General features: G+C 41.5%; 1 protein-coding gene across 2 annotated transcripts in view; it reads left to right on the top strand.

Moving 5' to 3' along the window:
- Positions 1-18,185, top strand: part of TAB2 (TGF-beta activated kinase 1 (MAP3K7) binding protein 2) — a 107,502-nt gene that overhangs the window by 78,899 nt on the left and 10,418 nt on the right. For both annotated transcript variants that reach the window (XM_069725891.1, XM_069725892.1), the window contains exon 5: positions 16,925-17,085. In XM_069725891.1, the coding sequence (XP_069581992.1) occupies positions 16,925-17,085 (161 nt within the window). The remainder of the gene's footprint in view (positions 1-16,924; positions 17,086-18,185) is intronic.

An 18,185-nucleotide genomic window follows, 5' to 3' on the forward strand; every position in this document is an offset into this window, starting at 1 on the left:
TGTGTACGGTGCACGCTGCAGCTTCCGGTCCCAGGGTTGGTATGAGCGCAGGACCTGTGATGTTGTCTCGGTCACATGACAGGGACTTCATGGAAAGTCCTTCTCGCATACTATCCTTGGCCCCGGAACCTGCCGCTTGCAGTGCCGAGGAGAGGACGCGATGGCAGAGGGTGAGAATAACCTTTTTTTCTTATTATTATTATTTATAACATTAGATTTTTTTACTATTGATGCCGCATACGCATCATCAATAGTAAAAAGTTGGTCACACAGGGTTAATAGCTGCGATAATGGAGTGTGTTACACCGCGGTCCATTAACGCTGGCATTAACCCTGTGTGAGGGCTGACTGGAGGGGAGTATGGAGCGGGCACTGACTGCAGGGGAGGAAGGAGTGGCCATTTTTCCTCTGGACTGTGCCGGTCGCTGATTGGTCGCGGCAAAACAGCCATGACCAATCAGCAACTTGGATTTCCATGACAGACAGAGGCCGCGACCATTGAATATTCGTGACAGACGGACGGACGGACGTGACCCTTAGACAATTATATAGTAGATTGTGTCAAAATGCTGCACCTTTGCCATAGTTGCCTAAAATCATGTTACTTTACAATGATTTTGTATTCAATCAATGCAATAATCCATGATCTGACCTGTCCGTGTGAAAAAGGCCTTATAATTCAATCCAAGCAATAACCCCTTAATGTTCGATGGAAGATATATACAGTATATATACATCATATAGCAAGTCTGGAGCAGGCTCAGGAGCGTCGTTTAAGCTTTACAGTCTGCCTTGTTTGTTGAGGCCTCCAGTCTCTGCCACATTCTTTGTCCTGTAAGTCCAGTCACTATAGGGGGGAGTGACATTTTTTTTTTCATTACATACTGAAAAACTTTTATAGTACAAGTTTTAGAAGTCCCTCATGGGACTGATGAGAAAAGTGTAAAAGAAAAACAAACAAAAAAAACTTTCCTCTTTTTCCCTTTTTTTTTTCTTCCTGGGGAAAAAGTGAAGATAAAAAAAATAGCTGGTATCTCGCATGGTTTTATCAAAATATTCAAAACTCTAAAATCTAAATTTATCAGATTGCTCCAAAATGGCATGAATAAAAATGCCAGCGTGTCACACATAGAAAACATTTTTTCCCCAACAAACTTCGAATTTTTGTCTATAGCCGCGTTAAAAAGGCTATATACGTGCTTGATATCGACGTACTCATGCAGACCTGAAAAATCCTGTTAAGTAATTTTTTTTTTCACTGCACAAACACTGTAGAAATGAAACTAAACTAAAAAAAAAAATGGAAGAATTTTGCTTTTTCACCACATCTGGATTTTGTTTTCCAATTGTTCAGTACATAAGATAAAGTAAATGTTGTATTTCAAAACTACAATTCTTCCCGCAAGAAAACAAGCTGTTGTACGTCTAAGAGTATGAAGAAATAGTTATAGCTCTTTGGGGGGGGGGGGGAAAAGGAAAAGATAGAATCCCCAAATCTTCTTTTAAGGGGTTAATGCAAAAAACAAAACACATGTCTTTGCAATGACTGGTATTTTTTTTTCTTTATATTGCCCTAGGAAATGTTCCCGGAATTGCTTCTTTAGCAAAACTGAGCATGTATGTATCTTTAAAAGCCCTAGTTTTCATTGCAAAATATGATGTTGACATTTACAAGCCTTCTACATGTCATTTTAGTGAACGCAATAAAATTTCTTGAAATAGGACAAAAAAGCCATTCTGAAAATTAATTTCATTAACCCCTTCACATGAATTGGCGTACATGTATATGATTGTAGGGGTAGCCAGGTGTTGATGCTCAGGAGCTGAGGTATCTTTACATGTGGTTGATGGTGACTGTATGATATACCGTAACCTTTTATATTCCACTAATAATCTCGCGATGGCTTTAAAATGGTGCGGTTACTGGTGCTTGTGCGCTCCGGCCCCTGTCGCTGCTATTTTTGTACTATGGTGAAGCTCATCTAGAGGATGATTTTCATGGGATTTTCGCTACATTCCAAGCTACTATTGAATTGCAGTACATCGTAAAAGTAATATTAAGGCCCTCACAGGTTCAAGTCCACTAAGTGTACATGCCCACAATCCGGAACTAGCAGCGCTTGAGTTGCAGTTTATGCAGTCTATTGAACGCATGTAAATCCACATGTGTTCACTTAAGCTAATTTCACATTTGCGTCTATGTGCGCAGTGTATCATCCGCAAACACAATGCTAACGCAGCGTTTATCTGCATCAGCTTACGCATAACGGCAGAAAAAGCAGCGTTTTTTTATGCGCATGTGTTCGATAGTTCCAGGAGGGCGTGTCTCAATCAGTTCCTGGGCATGCGCAGTCCGAAGTACGCATGCGCATTGAACGCATACATACGCATGTGTTCCCATAGACAGTAATGCGTTTTTTTAACGCACTCATCCGCGTGTGCATGCCTCCACATATTTGACTGATTTTTGACACTTCCAAAAATGAAACATGTTGCGTTCCCCGCGCCCCACCGCACACCGCGAAAAAACTCATGCGTACGCAAAAGCATGCAAATGCATGTCCATACATACACCATGATTAAAGATAGGTACGCATGCGGATCGTACACTGCGCACACAGACGCAAATGTGAAAACAGCCTTAACTATGCGTATTTACCACATTCAATACATTTCTATTGGTTACATACAGGTGCATCTCACTAAATTAGAATATCATCAAAAAGTTAATTTAAGTTCTTCAATACAAAAAGTGAAACTCATATAGATTCATTACACATAGTGATCTATTTCAAGTGTTTATTTTTGTTAATGTTGATGATTATGGCTTACAGCCAATAAACCCAAAAGTCATTATCTCAGTAAATTAGAATACTTTACAACACCAGCTTGAAAAAATGATTTTAAAATCGGAAATGTTGGCCTACTGAAATGTATGTACAGTAAATGCACTCAATACTTGGTCGGGCTCCTTTTGAATCAATTACTGCATCAATGCGGCGTGGCATGGAGGCGATCAGTCTGTGCCACTGCTGAGATGTTATGGAAGCCCAGGTTGCTTTGATAGCAGCCTTCAGCTCATCTGCATTGTTGGGTCTGGTGTCTCATCTTCCTCTTGACAATACCCAATAGATTCTCTATGGGTTTAAGGTCAGGCGAGTTTGCTGGCAAATCAAAAAAAATTGTAAGTTTTTGCTCTTATTTTATTCAGTTTTTTGTTTTTGGTAAATCTGCCATTCCGTTTTAGATAGATCTGTGTTTGGTCCCAGTTTTTATTTTCATTACAAGACGTGTGACTCGCAGGGTAATACTGTGCAGCCTAAAGACATGCTCCCAGAGAATCCTGTGATCAACACCCTGTTTGTAAAGACCACAAAAATGAGCAGTAAATGAATAGGTCAATATCTCTGCAACCGTATGGCGGATTTAAAAAGAAAAAAAAAATGCAGAACCGAATACTTAAAGGAGCAATGGGAATAAAGTAAGAGCAAAAACTGTCCACTTTTGTACTGGTAACAGGCCATGTTTAAAGGGAACCTGATAACCTGCAGATTAACCTCATATCTGCAGGTTAATATTATATTGTCTGGCGCCTGCTCGCAGCCGAATGCAGCAGGGAGAAAATGATCTTTATTGTCCCCATCAGTATTCAGTCAGGACCCCCTGCTCCGACCGGTGACACGGTTACAGTGGCCGCTCTGTAAACTCGGAGCAGTGACTGAACCCGCACTGCTCCCGCCCCTATGACTGAATACCCATTGCTGGCGGGAAGAATAAAGATAATTTTCTCCCCGCTGCGTGCAGGCGCTGAACAGCATAATAACTACGGTATGTTAACCTGCACATTAACCTCATATCTGCAAGTCGTTATATCTGGTGACCGGATTCCTTTTAAATGGCACAATGGCTATAATCATTCTTGACTAAGATGGCCAATAAGTCTGCCTATAATAATTTATGTATTGGTCTCTAAAGTTTCACTTATTTACCATATACATCATTTGTAGAGAAAATCTTTTATTGTGCACACTGTCATCACGATTACCAAGAAATTGTAATGGCTTCACAGTTTTAATGCAAGCAACACATAAAATGACACAACGACAAAATGACAAAATTTTTAAACCACTCGGTCTGTTCACATGTTGCGTTTTTATGCTTTTTTTTTTTAAATGCAAGCTTTCAGCTGCGTTTTAAAGTACCAGCAAAGTCTGAGATTTCAGAAATCTCATGTTTACAGCATGTTTTTTTGTTCTCAGTATGTTGCACAAAACCTTGGTTTTAGCAGAATGCAGCAATGTCACTTCTTCCAGCGGTTGATCAGAAATGTCATCAATAGAATGTATTGAACTTGGTAAATCCTCATAGTTCAGTGAACAGCAGGGCGACCATGCCTATGTCAGGATAGTGAATCGGGAGCACACTTCCCTCCATGTTGAGTAGTCGGCTGGGGCCCATGCGTCCTTGACTCACTACTCTGAGGTGGGTACCCAGCCATCTTCTTCCTGTCCTGATCCATTTCTCCCTGTGCATACATATGGAAAGTAAAACCTCCTACTATTGAACGCTTACAAGGAAGGTTTATATATCCTGCTATTTTATGACTGCAGCCCCCTATATAGTGGATACCTACCAAACTTTTACTTGCAAATAGCGGCATCCTGTGGTCGCATGGCTTCTCTGTAGTGGAAGATATATGCATGCGTATATATGTGAATGTTTTTTTTTTTTTTTTTTTAATATATATGCATATTCTATAGCGTGGTATTTTTAAAGCTGAGTATTTTACATCAGTATTTGTGAGCCAAAACCAGGAGTGGGTGATAAATACAGAAGTGGTGCATATGTTTCTATTATACTTTTCCTCTAATCGTTCCACTCCGGGTTTTGGCTACAAATACTGATGTAAAATACTGACCAAATACTGCTAGTGTGACGGCAGCCTTAGTGAACTGAAGGGTAGAGAGAAATCTGCTGATTCCCTGGCTAGCTTGTTTAAGCATTGTTTACTCTTGGGGTATGTGCACACGTTCAGGATTGCATCAGGATTTGGTCAGGATTTTTCATCAGTATTTGTAGCCAAAACCAGGAGTGGGTGATAAATACAGAAGTGGTACATATGTTTCTATTATACTTTTCCTCTAATTGTTCCACTCCTGGTTTTGGCTACAAATACTGATGAAAAATCCTGACCAAATCCTGATGCAATCCTGAACGTGTTCACATACCCTAAAGGTTTCAACGTTTCGGAGTACAATATTCCTGGCTACAATCACTCAACCACTGTCAAGATTGATGCGGCTTGTGGTTTGGGCATGAATCTGATTACAGGTTCCCTTTTATAGCAGCTTATAATGGCAAATAATATAATCTATATAGTTTTACTAGCCTTAGCTGAGATTCTCTCAGAGCCACTACTGTCCAGGGTTTAGGCTAGCATGCAGAACATTGTTTCCTGTGAAAGGTTGAACTTGATAGACCTCGGTCTTTTTTTCAACCTATGTAACATGTGACCTAAGACATGTGTGAAGAGGGCTGGCTGACTGCTAATTTCACTAAGCCAAGTCCCTGATTTTTCTCCATTGTATGCTGTTTTCTGCGTGCAGCTCCATATTGAAATGCCAGTGTTGGGCAATTCATTTTCTAAAGGGCCCACAGAGACACTGACTGTGGAGGATTGAACCAATAGGCTGACATTAATTCTACGCAATATTAATAACACAATTATTAAAGTAAAATATTAAACAGAATTAAGTATACTGATACCCCCCCTTATATACCGTATGATCCCACACACAGCTCCTTCTAATACACCATTAGCCCCCATATATCCAGCATGAGTCCACACACCGCTCCTATATACAGAGCGTGCTCCCACACTCTCTCTCCTCGCTCCCTCCTGTTCACCTGAAGCTCTGCTCCGGTCTTTGTAGTGTGCACTGACTCTCTGCATAGCAGATGTGAGCAGAGCTTATACAGAGTTTAATTGAATCCCTATATGCATGCTAGTACGTCAACCCACAGTAACAATTTGAATAGAATATACTAAATCACCTGAGCCTCTTTAGTATTGAAAGTTATGTCTATGGTGTGATACTTTGCAGAAGAGGTCTCCTCCAAATGCTAACAGATGAGGTCTCTTGCCTCTTACAGAACCTCCTGTTAATTTAGAGGGGTTATCTGGGACTTAATAAATTGATGATCGGTGGCGGGAGTGCCACACCCGGCGTCCGTTCCACACCACGTGGGCTGTGCTATATATACCACGTGGGCTGTGCTATATATACCACGTGGGCTGTGCTATATATACCACGTGGGCTGTGCTATATATACCACGTGGGCTGTGCTATATATACCACGTGGGCTGTGCTATATATACCACGTGGGCTGTGCTATATATACCACGTGGGCTGTGCTATATATACCACGTGGGCTGTGCTATATATACCACGTGGGCTGTGCTATATATACCACGTGGGCTGTGCTATATATACCACGTGGGCTGTGCTATATATACCACGTGGGCTGTGCTATATATACCACGTGGGCTGTGCTATATATACCACGTGGGCTGTGCTATATATACACACCACGTGGGCTGTGCTATATATACACACCACGTGGGCTGTGCTATATATACACACCACGTGGGCTGTGCTATATATACACACCACGTGGGCTGTGCTATATATACACACCACGTGGGCTGTGCTATATATACACACCACGTGGGCTGTGCTATATATACACACCACGTGGGCTGTGCTATATATACACACCACGTGGGCTGTGCTATATATACCACGTGGGCTGTGCTATATATACCACGTGGGCTGTGCTATATATACCACGTGGGCTGTGCTATATATACCACGTGGGCTGTGCTATATATACCACGTGGGCTGTGCTATATATACCACGTGGGCTGTGCTATATATACCACGTGGGCTGTGCTATATACTACGTGGGCTGTGCTATATACTACGTGGGCTGTTATATTCAAAAAAATCCTTAGTGTCTCGTCTTAATCCAATTCTATGGCACTTCAAGCCTTTAGTAACCACACAAAAAAGCGGACTTATATTCCATTAGCCGCAAGAAGAGATCCATATATAAAAACACGTTTCTTTATTTTCAAAATTAAAATCCACAAAGCAGAGAAAGACCTCACAAAAACAGAGTGTGTAGAAGGGTACAATATATGGCATTCCTTGTAAACATATGGCAGCACTCAAAGATATACCTTCACTTAGAGTAAAAAGATATCATGTACCGTTTAGATCTAATAATAAAGGTTAAATAACCATATCGGTACATCCATTAAATGTAGTCTAGCATACAATATTTACTTTTTTCTAGGTCCTCATATAGAAAAGTTATTTATGCAAAACAGCGTATCCATTACAGATAACATTAACATTAATTCCAGATTTTTATACCACTGCGATGCTATATATTAAGTATACATCAGGCCTGAAAAGTACCGTATATACTCGAGTATAAGCCGAGATTTTCAGCCCATTTTTTTGGGCTGAAAGTCCCCCTCTCGGCTTATACTCGAGTCATATACCCGGGTGTCAGCAGGGGAGGGGGAGCGGGGGCTGTGTAGTTATACTTACCTGCTCCCAGCGCGGTCCCTGCAGTGCCTGGCTTCTCCGGCGCTGCAGATTCTTCCTGCACTGAGCGGTCACATGGCACCGCTCATTACAGAAATGAATAGGCAGCTCCACCCCCATAGGGGAGGAGCCGCATATTCATTGCTGTAAATGATCGGTGCCATGTGACCGCTCAATTACAGGAAGAAGCTGCAGCGCCGGAGAAGCCAGGGACTGCAGGGACCGCGCCGCAGCAGGTAAGGGGAGCGCAGCGCTATAATTGCCTGCTCCTCGCTCCGGTGCGGCTCTGTCTGCAGTGTCCTCTAGCAGTGACGCTCAGGTTAGAGGGCGCTGTGACGTAGTCAGTGCGAGCCCTCTGCTGAGCGTCAGTGCTGGAGACGGAGCCACACGAGGAGCAGGTAATTATTGAAAGCGCCGGCGTCCTGAGAAGAGAGGTGAGTGTGATTTTTTTTTTTTTTTTTTTTTTTATGGCAGCACCAGCAGCATTCTAAGGAGCACCTATGGGGCCATAAAGGTGCAGAGCATATAAGGGGCACAGCATTATAAGGAGCACCTATGGGGCCATAAAGGTGCAGAGCATATATGGGGCACAGCATTATAAGGAGCACCTATGGGGCCATAAAGGTGCAGAGCATATATGGGGCACAGCATTATAAGGAGCACCTATGGGGCCATAAAGGTGCAGAGCATATATGGGGCACAGCATTATAAGGAGCACCTATGGGGCCATAAAGGTGCAGAGCATAAATGGGGCACAGCATTATAAGGAGCACCTATGGGGCCATAAAGGTGCAGAGCATATATGGGGCACAGCATTATAAGGAGCACCTATGGGGCCATAAAGGTGCAGAGCATATAAGGGGCACAGCATTATAAGGAGCACCTATGGGGCCATAAAGGTGCAGAGCATATATGGGGCACAGCATTATAAGGAGCACCTATGGGGCCATAAAGGTGCAGAGCATATATGGGGCACAGCATTATAAGGAGCACCTATGGGGCCATAAAGGTGCAGAGCATAAATGGGGCACAGCATTATAAGGAGCACCTATGGGGCCATAAAGGTGCAGAGCATATATGGGGCACAGCATTATAAGGAGCACCTATGGGGCCATAATCAAAGGTGCAGAGCATATATGGCACAGCATTATAAGGAGCATCTATGAGGCCATAATCAAAGGTGCAGAGCATATATGGCACAGCATTATAAGGAGCATCTATGGGGCCATAATCAACGGTGCAGAGCATTCTATATAGCACAGTTGTATATGGAGCATCTATGGGGCAATAATGAACGGTATGGAGCATCTATTTTTATTTTTGAAATTCACCGGTAAATGCTGCATTTTCTACCCTAGGCTTATACTCGAGTCAATAAGTTTTCCCAGTTTTTTTTTGTGGCAAAATTAGGGGGGTCGGCTTATACTCAGGTCGGCTTATACTCGAGTATATACGGTAACTCATAATGACTAGATACTATATATAATAGGCTGTTCCGAATTCTGTGTAGGATATAATGATCGCATACAGATTAGCAAATACCTGAGACAAGTTGAAAGCAGGGGGACCGGATACAGTGCGAGGTGCCAGCTTTATGTACCTTCTTAGTGGGCTGTTATATACTACGTGGGCTGTGTTATATGCTACTTGGCTGTGCTATATTTCTCTGCTGTATCTGTGCATCATGAATCGTGGTATGTGTTAGAGGAGGGCCCACAGACTCTTTCGCCCGGGACCCTCAAAAACCTGGAGCCGGCCCTGACTTCACTGATTGGTCACGCCCGGCCACGAACAATCAGCAACGTACGCAGTCCACCCGCGAATTGGCGCGGAATTTGAACAGCGCTTCGCTAATTGGTCGCGGCCGGCCGAATCCTGTGTATAAATTGTATTATTCTGAAAACTTCAAAAATAAGCTACATACATATTCTAGAATACCGGATGCGCTAGAATCTGGCCACCATCTAGTATATATGTGTATATATGTATGTGTATATGTATGTGTATAGATAGATATAGATAGATAGATAGATAGATAGATAGATATAGATATATATATATATAGATATAGAATATATCTATATATATATATATATATATCTATATATCTATAAACTCACACTGCAGGCATCAAAGCTATGAATTAACACATGTGGAATTAGACACTTAACAAAAACGTGTGAAACAACTGAAATTATTTCTTATATTTTAGGTTCTTCAAAGTAGCCACCTTTTGCTTTGACTGCTTTGCACACTACAGTGTGTTCCAAATTATTATGCAAATTGGATTTGTGTCCTAAAGATTTAATTGTTTTGTTTTTCAAATAAACTTGTGGATGGTATTGTGTCTCAGGGCTCAATAGATAACTGAAATCAATCTTAAACACGTGATAATTAGTTTTCCAGGTGATTCTAATTAAAGGAAAACTACTTAAAGATGATGATCCACATTATTAAGCAGGCCAAAGGTATCAAGCAAAATGAGAAATAAAAAGGATCTCTCTGCCGCTGAAAAGCGTTAAATAGTGCAGAGCACAGACAGAGTTCATGCAGATAAAAGCATTATGAGGAAGGTTTCTGCCAGACAAATTCATTGGATTAAGAGAGCTGCTGCCAAAATACCATTACAAACCAGCAAACAGTTATTTGAAGCTGCTGGTGCCTCTGGAGTCCCTCGAACCTCAAGGTGTATGATCCTTCAAAGGCTTGCTGTGGTGCATAAACCTACTATTCGGCCACCCCTAAACAGTGTTCATGAGCAGAAACGGTTGCAGTGGGCCCAGACATACATGAAGACTAATTTTCAAACAGTCTTGTTTACTGATAAGTGTCAAGCAACTCTGGATGGTCCAGATGGATGGAGTAGTGGATGTTTGGTGGATGGCCACCATGTCGCAACAAGGCTGCGACGTCAGCAAGTAGGTGGAGAAATCATGTTTTGGGTTGGAATAATGGGGAAACAGCTGGTGGGGCCCTTTAAGGTTCCTGAAGATGTGAAAATGACCTCTGTAAAGTAAATAGCGTTTCTGACTGACAACTTTATTCCATGGTCTAAAAGCAGAAACGTGCCTTCAGGAGCAAAATCATCTTCATGCATGACAATGCTCCATCTCATGCTGCAAATAATACCTCTGAGTCATTGGCTGCTATGGGCATAAAAGGAGATAAACTCATGGTGTGGCCACCATCTTCCCCTGACCTCAACCCTATAGAAAACCTTTGGAGTATCATCCAGCACAAGATCTATGAGGGTGGGAGGCAGTTCACATCAAAACAGCAGCTCTGGGAAGCTATTCTGACTTCATGCAAAGACGTACAAGCTGAAACAATCCAAAAACTCAAGAATGCAAAAATTGTGAAGGTGATATCTAAGAAGGGGTCCTATGTTAACATGTAACTTGGCCAGTTAGGATGTTTTGGAGTTAAAGGGAACCTGTCACCCCCAAAATCGTTGGTGAGCTAAGCTCACCGTCATCAGGGGCTTATCTACAGCATTCTGTAATGCTGTAGATAAGCCCCCGATGTAATCTGAAAGAGGAGAAAAAGAGGTTAGATTATACTCACCCACGGGCGGTCCCGCTGCGGTCCAGTCAAATGGGTGTCTCGGGTTTGCTCCGGCGCCTCCTATCTTCATTCCATGAAGTCCGCCGCCGCGGCTCCGGCGCAGGCGTACTTTGTCTGCCCTGTTGAGGGAAGAGCAAAGTACTGCAGTGCGCAGGCGACGGGCCTATGACCTTTCCGGCGCCTGCGCACTGCAGTACTTTGCTCTGCCCTCAACAGGGCAGACAAAGTACGCCTGCGCCGGAGCCACGGCGTGAAGACGAGGACGTCATGGAATGAAGATAGGAGGCGCTGTTCCGGACCTGAGACACCCATCCGATCAGGACCGTCCATGGGTGAGTCTAATCTAACCTCTCTTTCTCCTCTTTCAGGTAACATCGGCAGTTTACCTCACCATGGATTTTGGGGGTGACCGGTTCCCTTTAAATAGCTTTTTTGTTCAGTGAATGTGACCTCCTAATGCTGCAAATTCCACAAATGAGCAATTTCTTTTCTTTAAAACATCACATTTTTAGAAATTTTACTGTGCCTAATAATTTGGAACAGTGCATTTTGAGTTTTTATTCATTTTGGAGATTATACTGTCATCATTGGGAGGTTTCTTAAATAAAATTCGATGTATACTCTAACGGGTGATGACTTTTATTAGACTGACTGCCATTTGCACCGACCATTTAAAACAATCCGAGAAAAATGTCATCTGCATAATCATTTGGAACATAGTGTATTGGCATTCTCTTGATGAGCTTCAGGAGGTAGTTACCGGAAATGGTTTTCACTTCACAGGTGTGCCTTGTCAATTTAATAAGTGGGATTTCTTGCCTTATAAATGGGGTTGGGACCATCAGTTGTGTTGAGCAGAAGTCTGGTGGATACACAGCTGATAGTCCTGCTGAATAGACTTAGCTGCTTTTTTCTTGCCATAATACAAATTCTAAGTAAGGAATAACGAGTGGCCATCACTCGTTGAAGGTCAGTCAGTCCGAAAAATTGAGAAAACTTTGAAAGTGTCCCCAAGTGCAGTGGCAAAAACCATCACCGCCCCAGGAAAGGAAGAACAAGAGTCACCTCTGCTTCTGAGGATGTTTATCCGAGTCATTATCCTCAGAAATCGCAGGTTAACAGCTGCTCAGATTAGAGATCAGGTCAATGCCACAGAGTTCTAGCAGCAGACACATCTCTACAACAACTGTTAAGAGGAGACTTTGTGCAGCAGGTGCTCAAGGTAAAACATCTGCTAGGAAACCACTGCTAAGGACAGGCAACAAGCAGAAGAGTCTTGTTTGGAATAAAGAACACAAGGAATGGACATTAGACCAGTGGAAATCTGTACTTTGGTCTGATGAGTCCAAATTTGAGTTCTTTGGTTCCAACCACCGTGTCTTTGTGCGACACCGAAAAGGTGAACGGATGGACTCTACGTGCCTGTTTCCCACCATGAAGCATGGAGGAGGAGGTGTGATGGTGTGGGTGCTTTGCTGGTGACACTGTTGGGGATTTATTCAAAATTGAAGGCATACTGAACCAGCATGGCTACCACATCATCTTGCAACGGCATGCTATTCCATCCGGTTTGCGTTTAGTTGGACCATCATTTATTTTTCAACAGGACAATGACTCCAAACACACCTCCAGGCTGTGTAAGGGCAATTGGACCAAGAAGGAGAGTGATGAGGTGCTACGTCAGATGACCTGGCCTCCACAGTCACCAGACCTGAACCCAATCGAGGTGGTGTGGGGTGAGCTTGACCGCAGAGTGAAGGCAAAAGGGCCAACAAGTGCTTAGCATCTCTGGGAACGCCTTCAAGATTGTTGGAAGACCATTCCCGGTGACTACCTCTTGAAGCTTATCAAGAGTGTGCAAAGCAGTCATCAAAGCAAAAGGTGGCTACTTTGAAGAACCTAGAATATAACACATATTTTCAGATGTTTCACACTTTTTTGTTAAGTATATAACTCCACATGTATTAATTCATAGTTCTGATGCCTTCAGTGTGACTTTACAGTTTTCATGGTCATGAAAATACAGAAAAATCTTTAAATGAGAAGGTGTCTGTCTTTTGGTCTGTACTGTGTGTGTATATGTGCTATATATATATATATATATATATATATATAGTCTAAGGGTCACCTCCGTCTTTCTGGCTGTCCTTCTGTCACGGATATTCATTGGTCGCGGCCTCTGTCTGTCATGGAATCCAAGTCGCTGATTGGCCTCGCCAGCTGCCTGTCATGGCTGCCGCGACCAATCAGCGATGGCCACAGTCCGAATAGTCCCTCCCTACTCCCCTGCAGTCAGTGCCCGGCGCCCGCTCCATACTTGCCGCATTTCAAAAACCTGACCGGCACATCCAAACATAGACTCAGTGTGAACAGGTGCTGAACCTAGAGTCGCCAACTCGTATATAGTTAAGTGAATAAGGCAGCACACTGCAGCGCTAAAACTTGCAAACCTGAAAACACGAAATTTGAACTGCATTACTGCACTAGAAATATGAAAAATGAGAGCTTTTAGCGCATAAAAATGGCCAATTTTATGTGTACCTGGTAGCCTCTTTACAGCATCTCTCTTATACCAGGTCCTACGCTTGCCTTACCTCGCTGAGAATAAACGTCTCCATCTGAATGGGTGCACGTGAAACCTCTTCTTAGACTAGAATTTTAGTCTAAGAAGAGGTTTCACATGCACCCATTCAGATGGAGACGTTTATTCTCAGCGAGGTAAGGCAAGCGTAGGACCTGGTATAAGAGAGATGCCGTAAAGTGGCTACCAGGTATACATAAAATTGGCCATTTTAATGCGCTAAAAGCTCTCATTTTTCATATTTCTAGTGCAGTAATGCAGTTCAAATTTCGTGTTTTCAAGTTTGCATGTTTTAGCGCTGCAGTGTGCTGCCATACTTCCCGCAGTCACTGCTCACACAGGGTTAATAGCGGCGGTAATGGAGTGAGTTACCCGCGGCATAACGCGGTCCGTTACCGCTGGCATTAACCATGTGTGAGCGGTGACTGCAGGGAGAATTGAGCGGGCGCCGGGCACTGACTGCAGGGGAGTAGGGAGGGACTAATCGGACAGTCACTGTCCGTCACTGATTGGTCGCAGCAGCCATGACAGGCAGCTGGCGAGACCAATCAGCGACTTGGATTCCATGACAGACAGAGGCCGCGACCAATGAATATCCGTGACAAAGAAGGACAGACAGAAAGACGGAAGTGACCCTAGACAATTATATAGTAGATATATATCTATATATATATATCTATATATATATATATCTATCTATATCTATCTATCTATCTATCTATCTATCTATCTATATATATATATATATATATATATATATATATATATATAGAGAGAGAGAGAGATAGAGAGAGAGAGATGGATGGAGAGAGAGAGATAGATAGATCGATAGAGATAGATAGATAGATCGATATAGATAGATCGATAGATATAGATAGATAGATATAGATAGATAGATCGATAGATATAGATAGATAGATTGATAGATCTATGTATATATATATCTCTATATATATCTATATATATATATCTCTATAGAGAGAGATATATATATATATATATAGAGATATATATATATAGAGATATAGATATATATATATATATATATATATATATATATATATATATATATATATATATATATATATATACACATATATATATATATATATATATATATATATATATATATATATATTTATTACAAAAAATAATTTGAAGTGACACAAAGATTCAATTAAAATAAATTTATTAATACATAGTTAAGAAATACTTTAAGAAATTGCAGGAAAAAAGGTACTTGAAAAACAAGCTGTTGGAAGTAAACAAATGATTATTTGAGTGACATATTTATCAAATTAATGTTTTTAAAACTTATCTTACAATGGAATCTCAAAAAATTGCTAATAAAAATGTTATCACAAATCACAAAATATGTTAAGAAAGTGCTGTTCTGCTATAATTGCTCTTTAATAAATCTCATAAAGTGATTAGTGCTATAAATAATGTCTCCTAATGTACAGCACCATGGAATTAATGATGCTATATAAATAAATAATAATGATATAATGATGAACTTTTGAGATTCAAAAAACAATTAGCAATTGCTATTCATAATTTGGCCTTGAGATGGCACTACTTTTCCAAAAATAAGTTTTATTATTAAATTTTTTCAGCTGAAACAATTTTCTATGTCACCCAATTGCGAGCACCAATTATAGTGGAATTTACAATATGCAGTATGTGTTTCAATCAGCCCGATCTCTATTGGACTGGCATCATATTAATCCACTGATTATTCTATTGCTATTAACATAAACCGGATCTACGGCTGAGAACATCATCTATATATATAACATTGTATATATTTGTATTCTATTATATTTTTCCCATTTTAGGATGTCATTAGTATCAAATGGAGAGAACAAGAGCTATAGAGATAAAAACTGTATATACTGGTCCCAGGTGATACCACATGGCCTATGCATCCCTGAGCTGTCCTAGTATTCACTCTGCCTGACAGCAGAGGTTGGCACCCTATTTAGGAGGTTTTTGGCGCCCTCCGTTCCACGGCTGCTGTCCCTAGATGTCCCTGTTATCACACAAAATGCACAGGGAATCATATACTACACATAGTCAAGGTGTCTAGTGAGAAGGGAGAACTGTAAATCAGATAAATTGAAGCACTTCAGTGTGATGTTAGGGGATAAAGCTGCCTCTGTCTCAACACATTTACCCAATACAGTTCATCAGTTGGCCCTGTTCATGTGATGTACAGATTCTGATATTCATAGGTCCATGTGGTATCAGGAGGGTGTCCGATCACATAAATTACTTTGTTGTGTGCTGTTAGTCTAAAGGCCCCTTCACATTAAGCGACGCTGCAGCGATACCGACAACGATCCGGATCGCTGCAGCGTCGCTGGAGAGCTGTCACACAGACAGCTCTCCAGCGACCAGATGCCGGTAACCAGGGTAAACATCGGGTAACTAAGCGCAGGGCCGCGCTTAGTAACCCGATGTTTACCCTGGTTACCATCCTAAAAGTAAAAAAAAACAAACACTACATACTTACCTAACGCTGTCTGTCCCCGGCGCTCTGCTTCTCTGCACTCCTCCTGCACTGACTGAGCACAGCGGCCGGAAAGCAGAGCGGTGACGTCACCGCTTTGCTTTCCGGCTGACCGACGCTCACAGCCAGTGCAGGAGGAGTGCAGAGAAGTAGAGCGCCGGGGACAGACAGCGGTAGGTAAGTATGTAGTGTTTTGTTTTTTTTACTTTTACGCTGGTAACCAGGGTAAACATCGGGTAACTAAGCGCGGCCCTGCGCTTAGTTACCCGATGTGTACCCTGGTTACCAGTGAAGACATCGCTGGATCGGTGTCACACACGCCGATCCAGCGATGTCCGCAGGAGATCCAGCGACGAAATAAAGTTCTGGACTTTGTTCAGCTACCAACGATGGCACAGCAGGGGCCTGATCGTTGGTCGCTGTCACACATAACGATTTCCTTAACGATATCGTTGCTACGTCACAAAAAGCAACGATATCATTAACGATATCGTTATGTGTGAAGGTACCTTTATACCAATTGTTTAAATTGGCTTTTTGGTTTTGTTTTTTGTTTTGTTTTTTTCAATTGTTCCAAGTCACTGTAGTGCAATTAACTTTTTAAGTTAGTCAGAACTACCAATAAACCTTTTTAAACATGCTTTTTTTCAGCTTTGCTGATACATCAGAAGGCAAGAATGGAGCGGCTTCATCGAGAACTAGAAATACAAAAGAAAAAGTTGGATAAACTTAAAACAGAGGTCAATGAAATGGAAAATAATCTCACCCAGAGACGCTTAAATAGGTCGAATTCAGTTTCACAAATTCCATCAGTAAGTTTGCACTATGCCTTAAATTGACTTGCCAATGTTGTTTTTGGGTGTTTTTTTTTTTTTTTTTTTTTTAATTATGTTAAATTTGAGGTTTAAATGTTGCATTTGTGATGGATATTGTTACTTTGAAACCACTGACTTTGTATTGGAAAGTGAACAGTTATAAGGAAAATCTAAAATATATATATATATAGGCTGAAGAGCCCGGCGTTGCCTGGTCATAGTAAATATCAGTGGTTAGTTATAGCACCTCACTTCTCTTATTTTCCCATCACGCCTCTCATTTTCCCCCTCAAATCTCTCATTTTCTCCCTTACACCTCTCATTTTCCCCCTCACTCCTCTTATCCCCCTCACTCCTCTCATTCCCCCCTAACACTTGTCATTTCGACCTCACATATGTCATTTTCCGATCACTCCACTATTTTTCCTCACTCCTCTCATTTTGCACTCACACCTTTTCATTTTCACCTCACACCCCTCATTTTCACCTCAGTATATACATGTTTGTCATCTCCCTTATATATAGTATACACCTGTATGTCTTCTCTTTTATATAGTATATACCTGTATGTCATCTCCCCTGTAAATAGTATATACCTGCTGTATGTCAACTCCTCCTGTATATTGTATATACCCATGTCATCTCCTCCTGTATAAAGTATATACCTGTATGTCATCTCTTCTGTATATACTATATACCTGTATGTCATCTCCTATATATAGTATATACCTGTATGTCATCTCCTGTATATAGTATATACCTACCTGCTGTATGTCATCTCTATATACCTATGTGTCATCTCCTCTTTTATATAGTATATACATGTATGTCATCTCCTCCTGTATATAGTATATACTGTCATCTCCTCTTGTATATAGTATGGACCTGTAAGTCATTTCCTCCTGTATATAGTATATACCTGTGTATCATCTGCTCCTGTATATAGTATATACCTGTGTCATCTCCTCCTGTATATATTTGTGTGTCATCTCCTCCTGTATTAGACCGCGTTCACACGTTATTTGGTCAGTATTTTTACCTCAGTATTTGTAAGCTAAATTGGCAGCCTGATAAATCCCAAGCCAACAGGAAGCCCT

Source organism: Ranitomeya imitator, chromosome 5, assembly GCF_032444005.1.
Source record: "Ranitomeya imitator isolate aRanImi1 chromosome 5, aRanImi1.pri, whole genome shotgun sequence".
In the NCBI taxonomy this organism is placed as follows: Eukaryota; Metazoa; Chordata; class Amphibia; order Anura; family Dendrobatidae; genus Ranitomeya; species Ranitomeya imitator.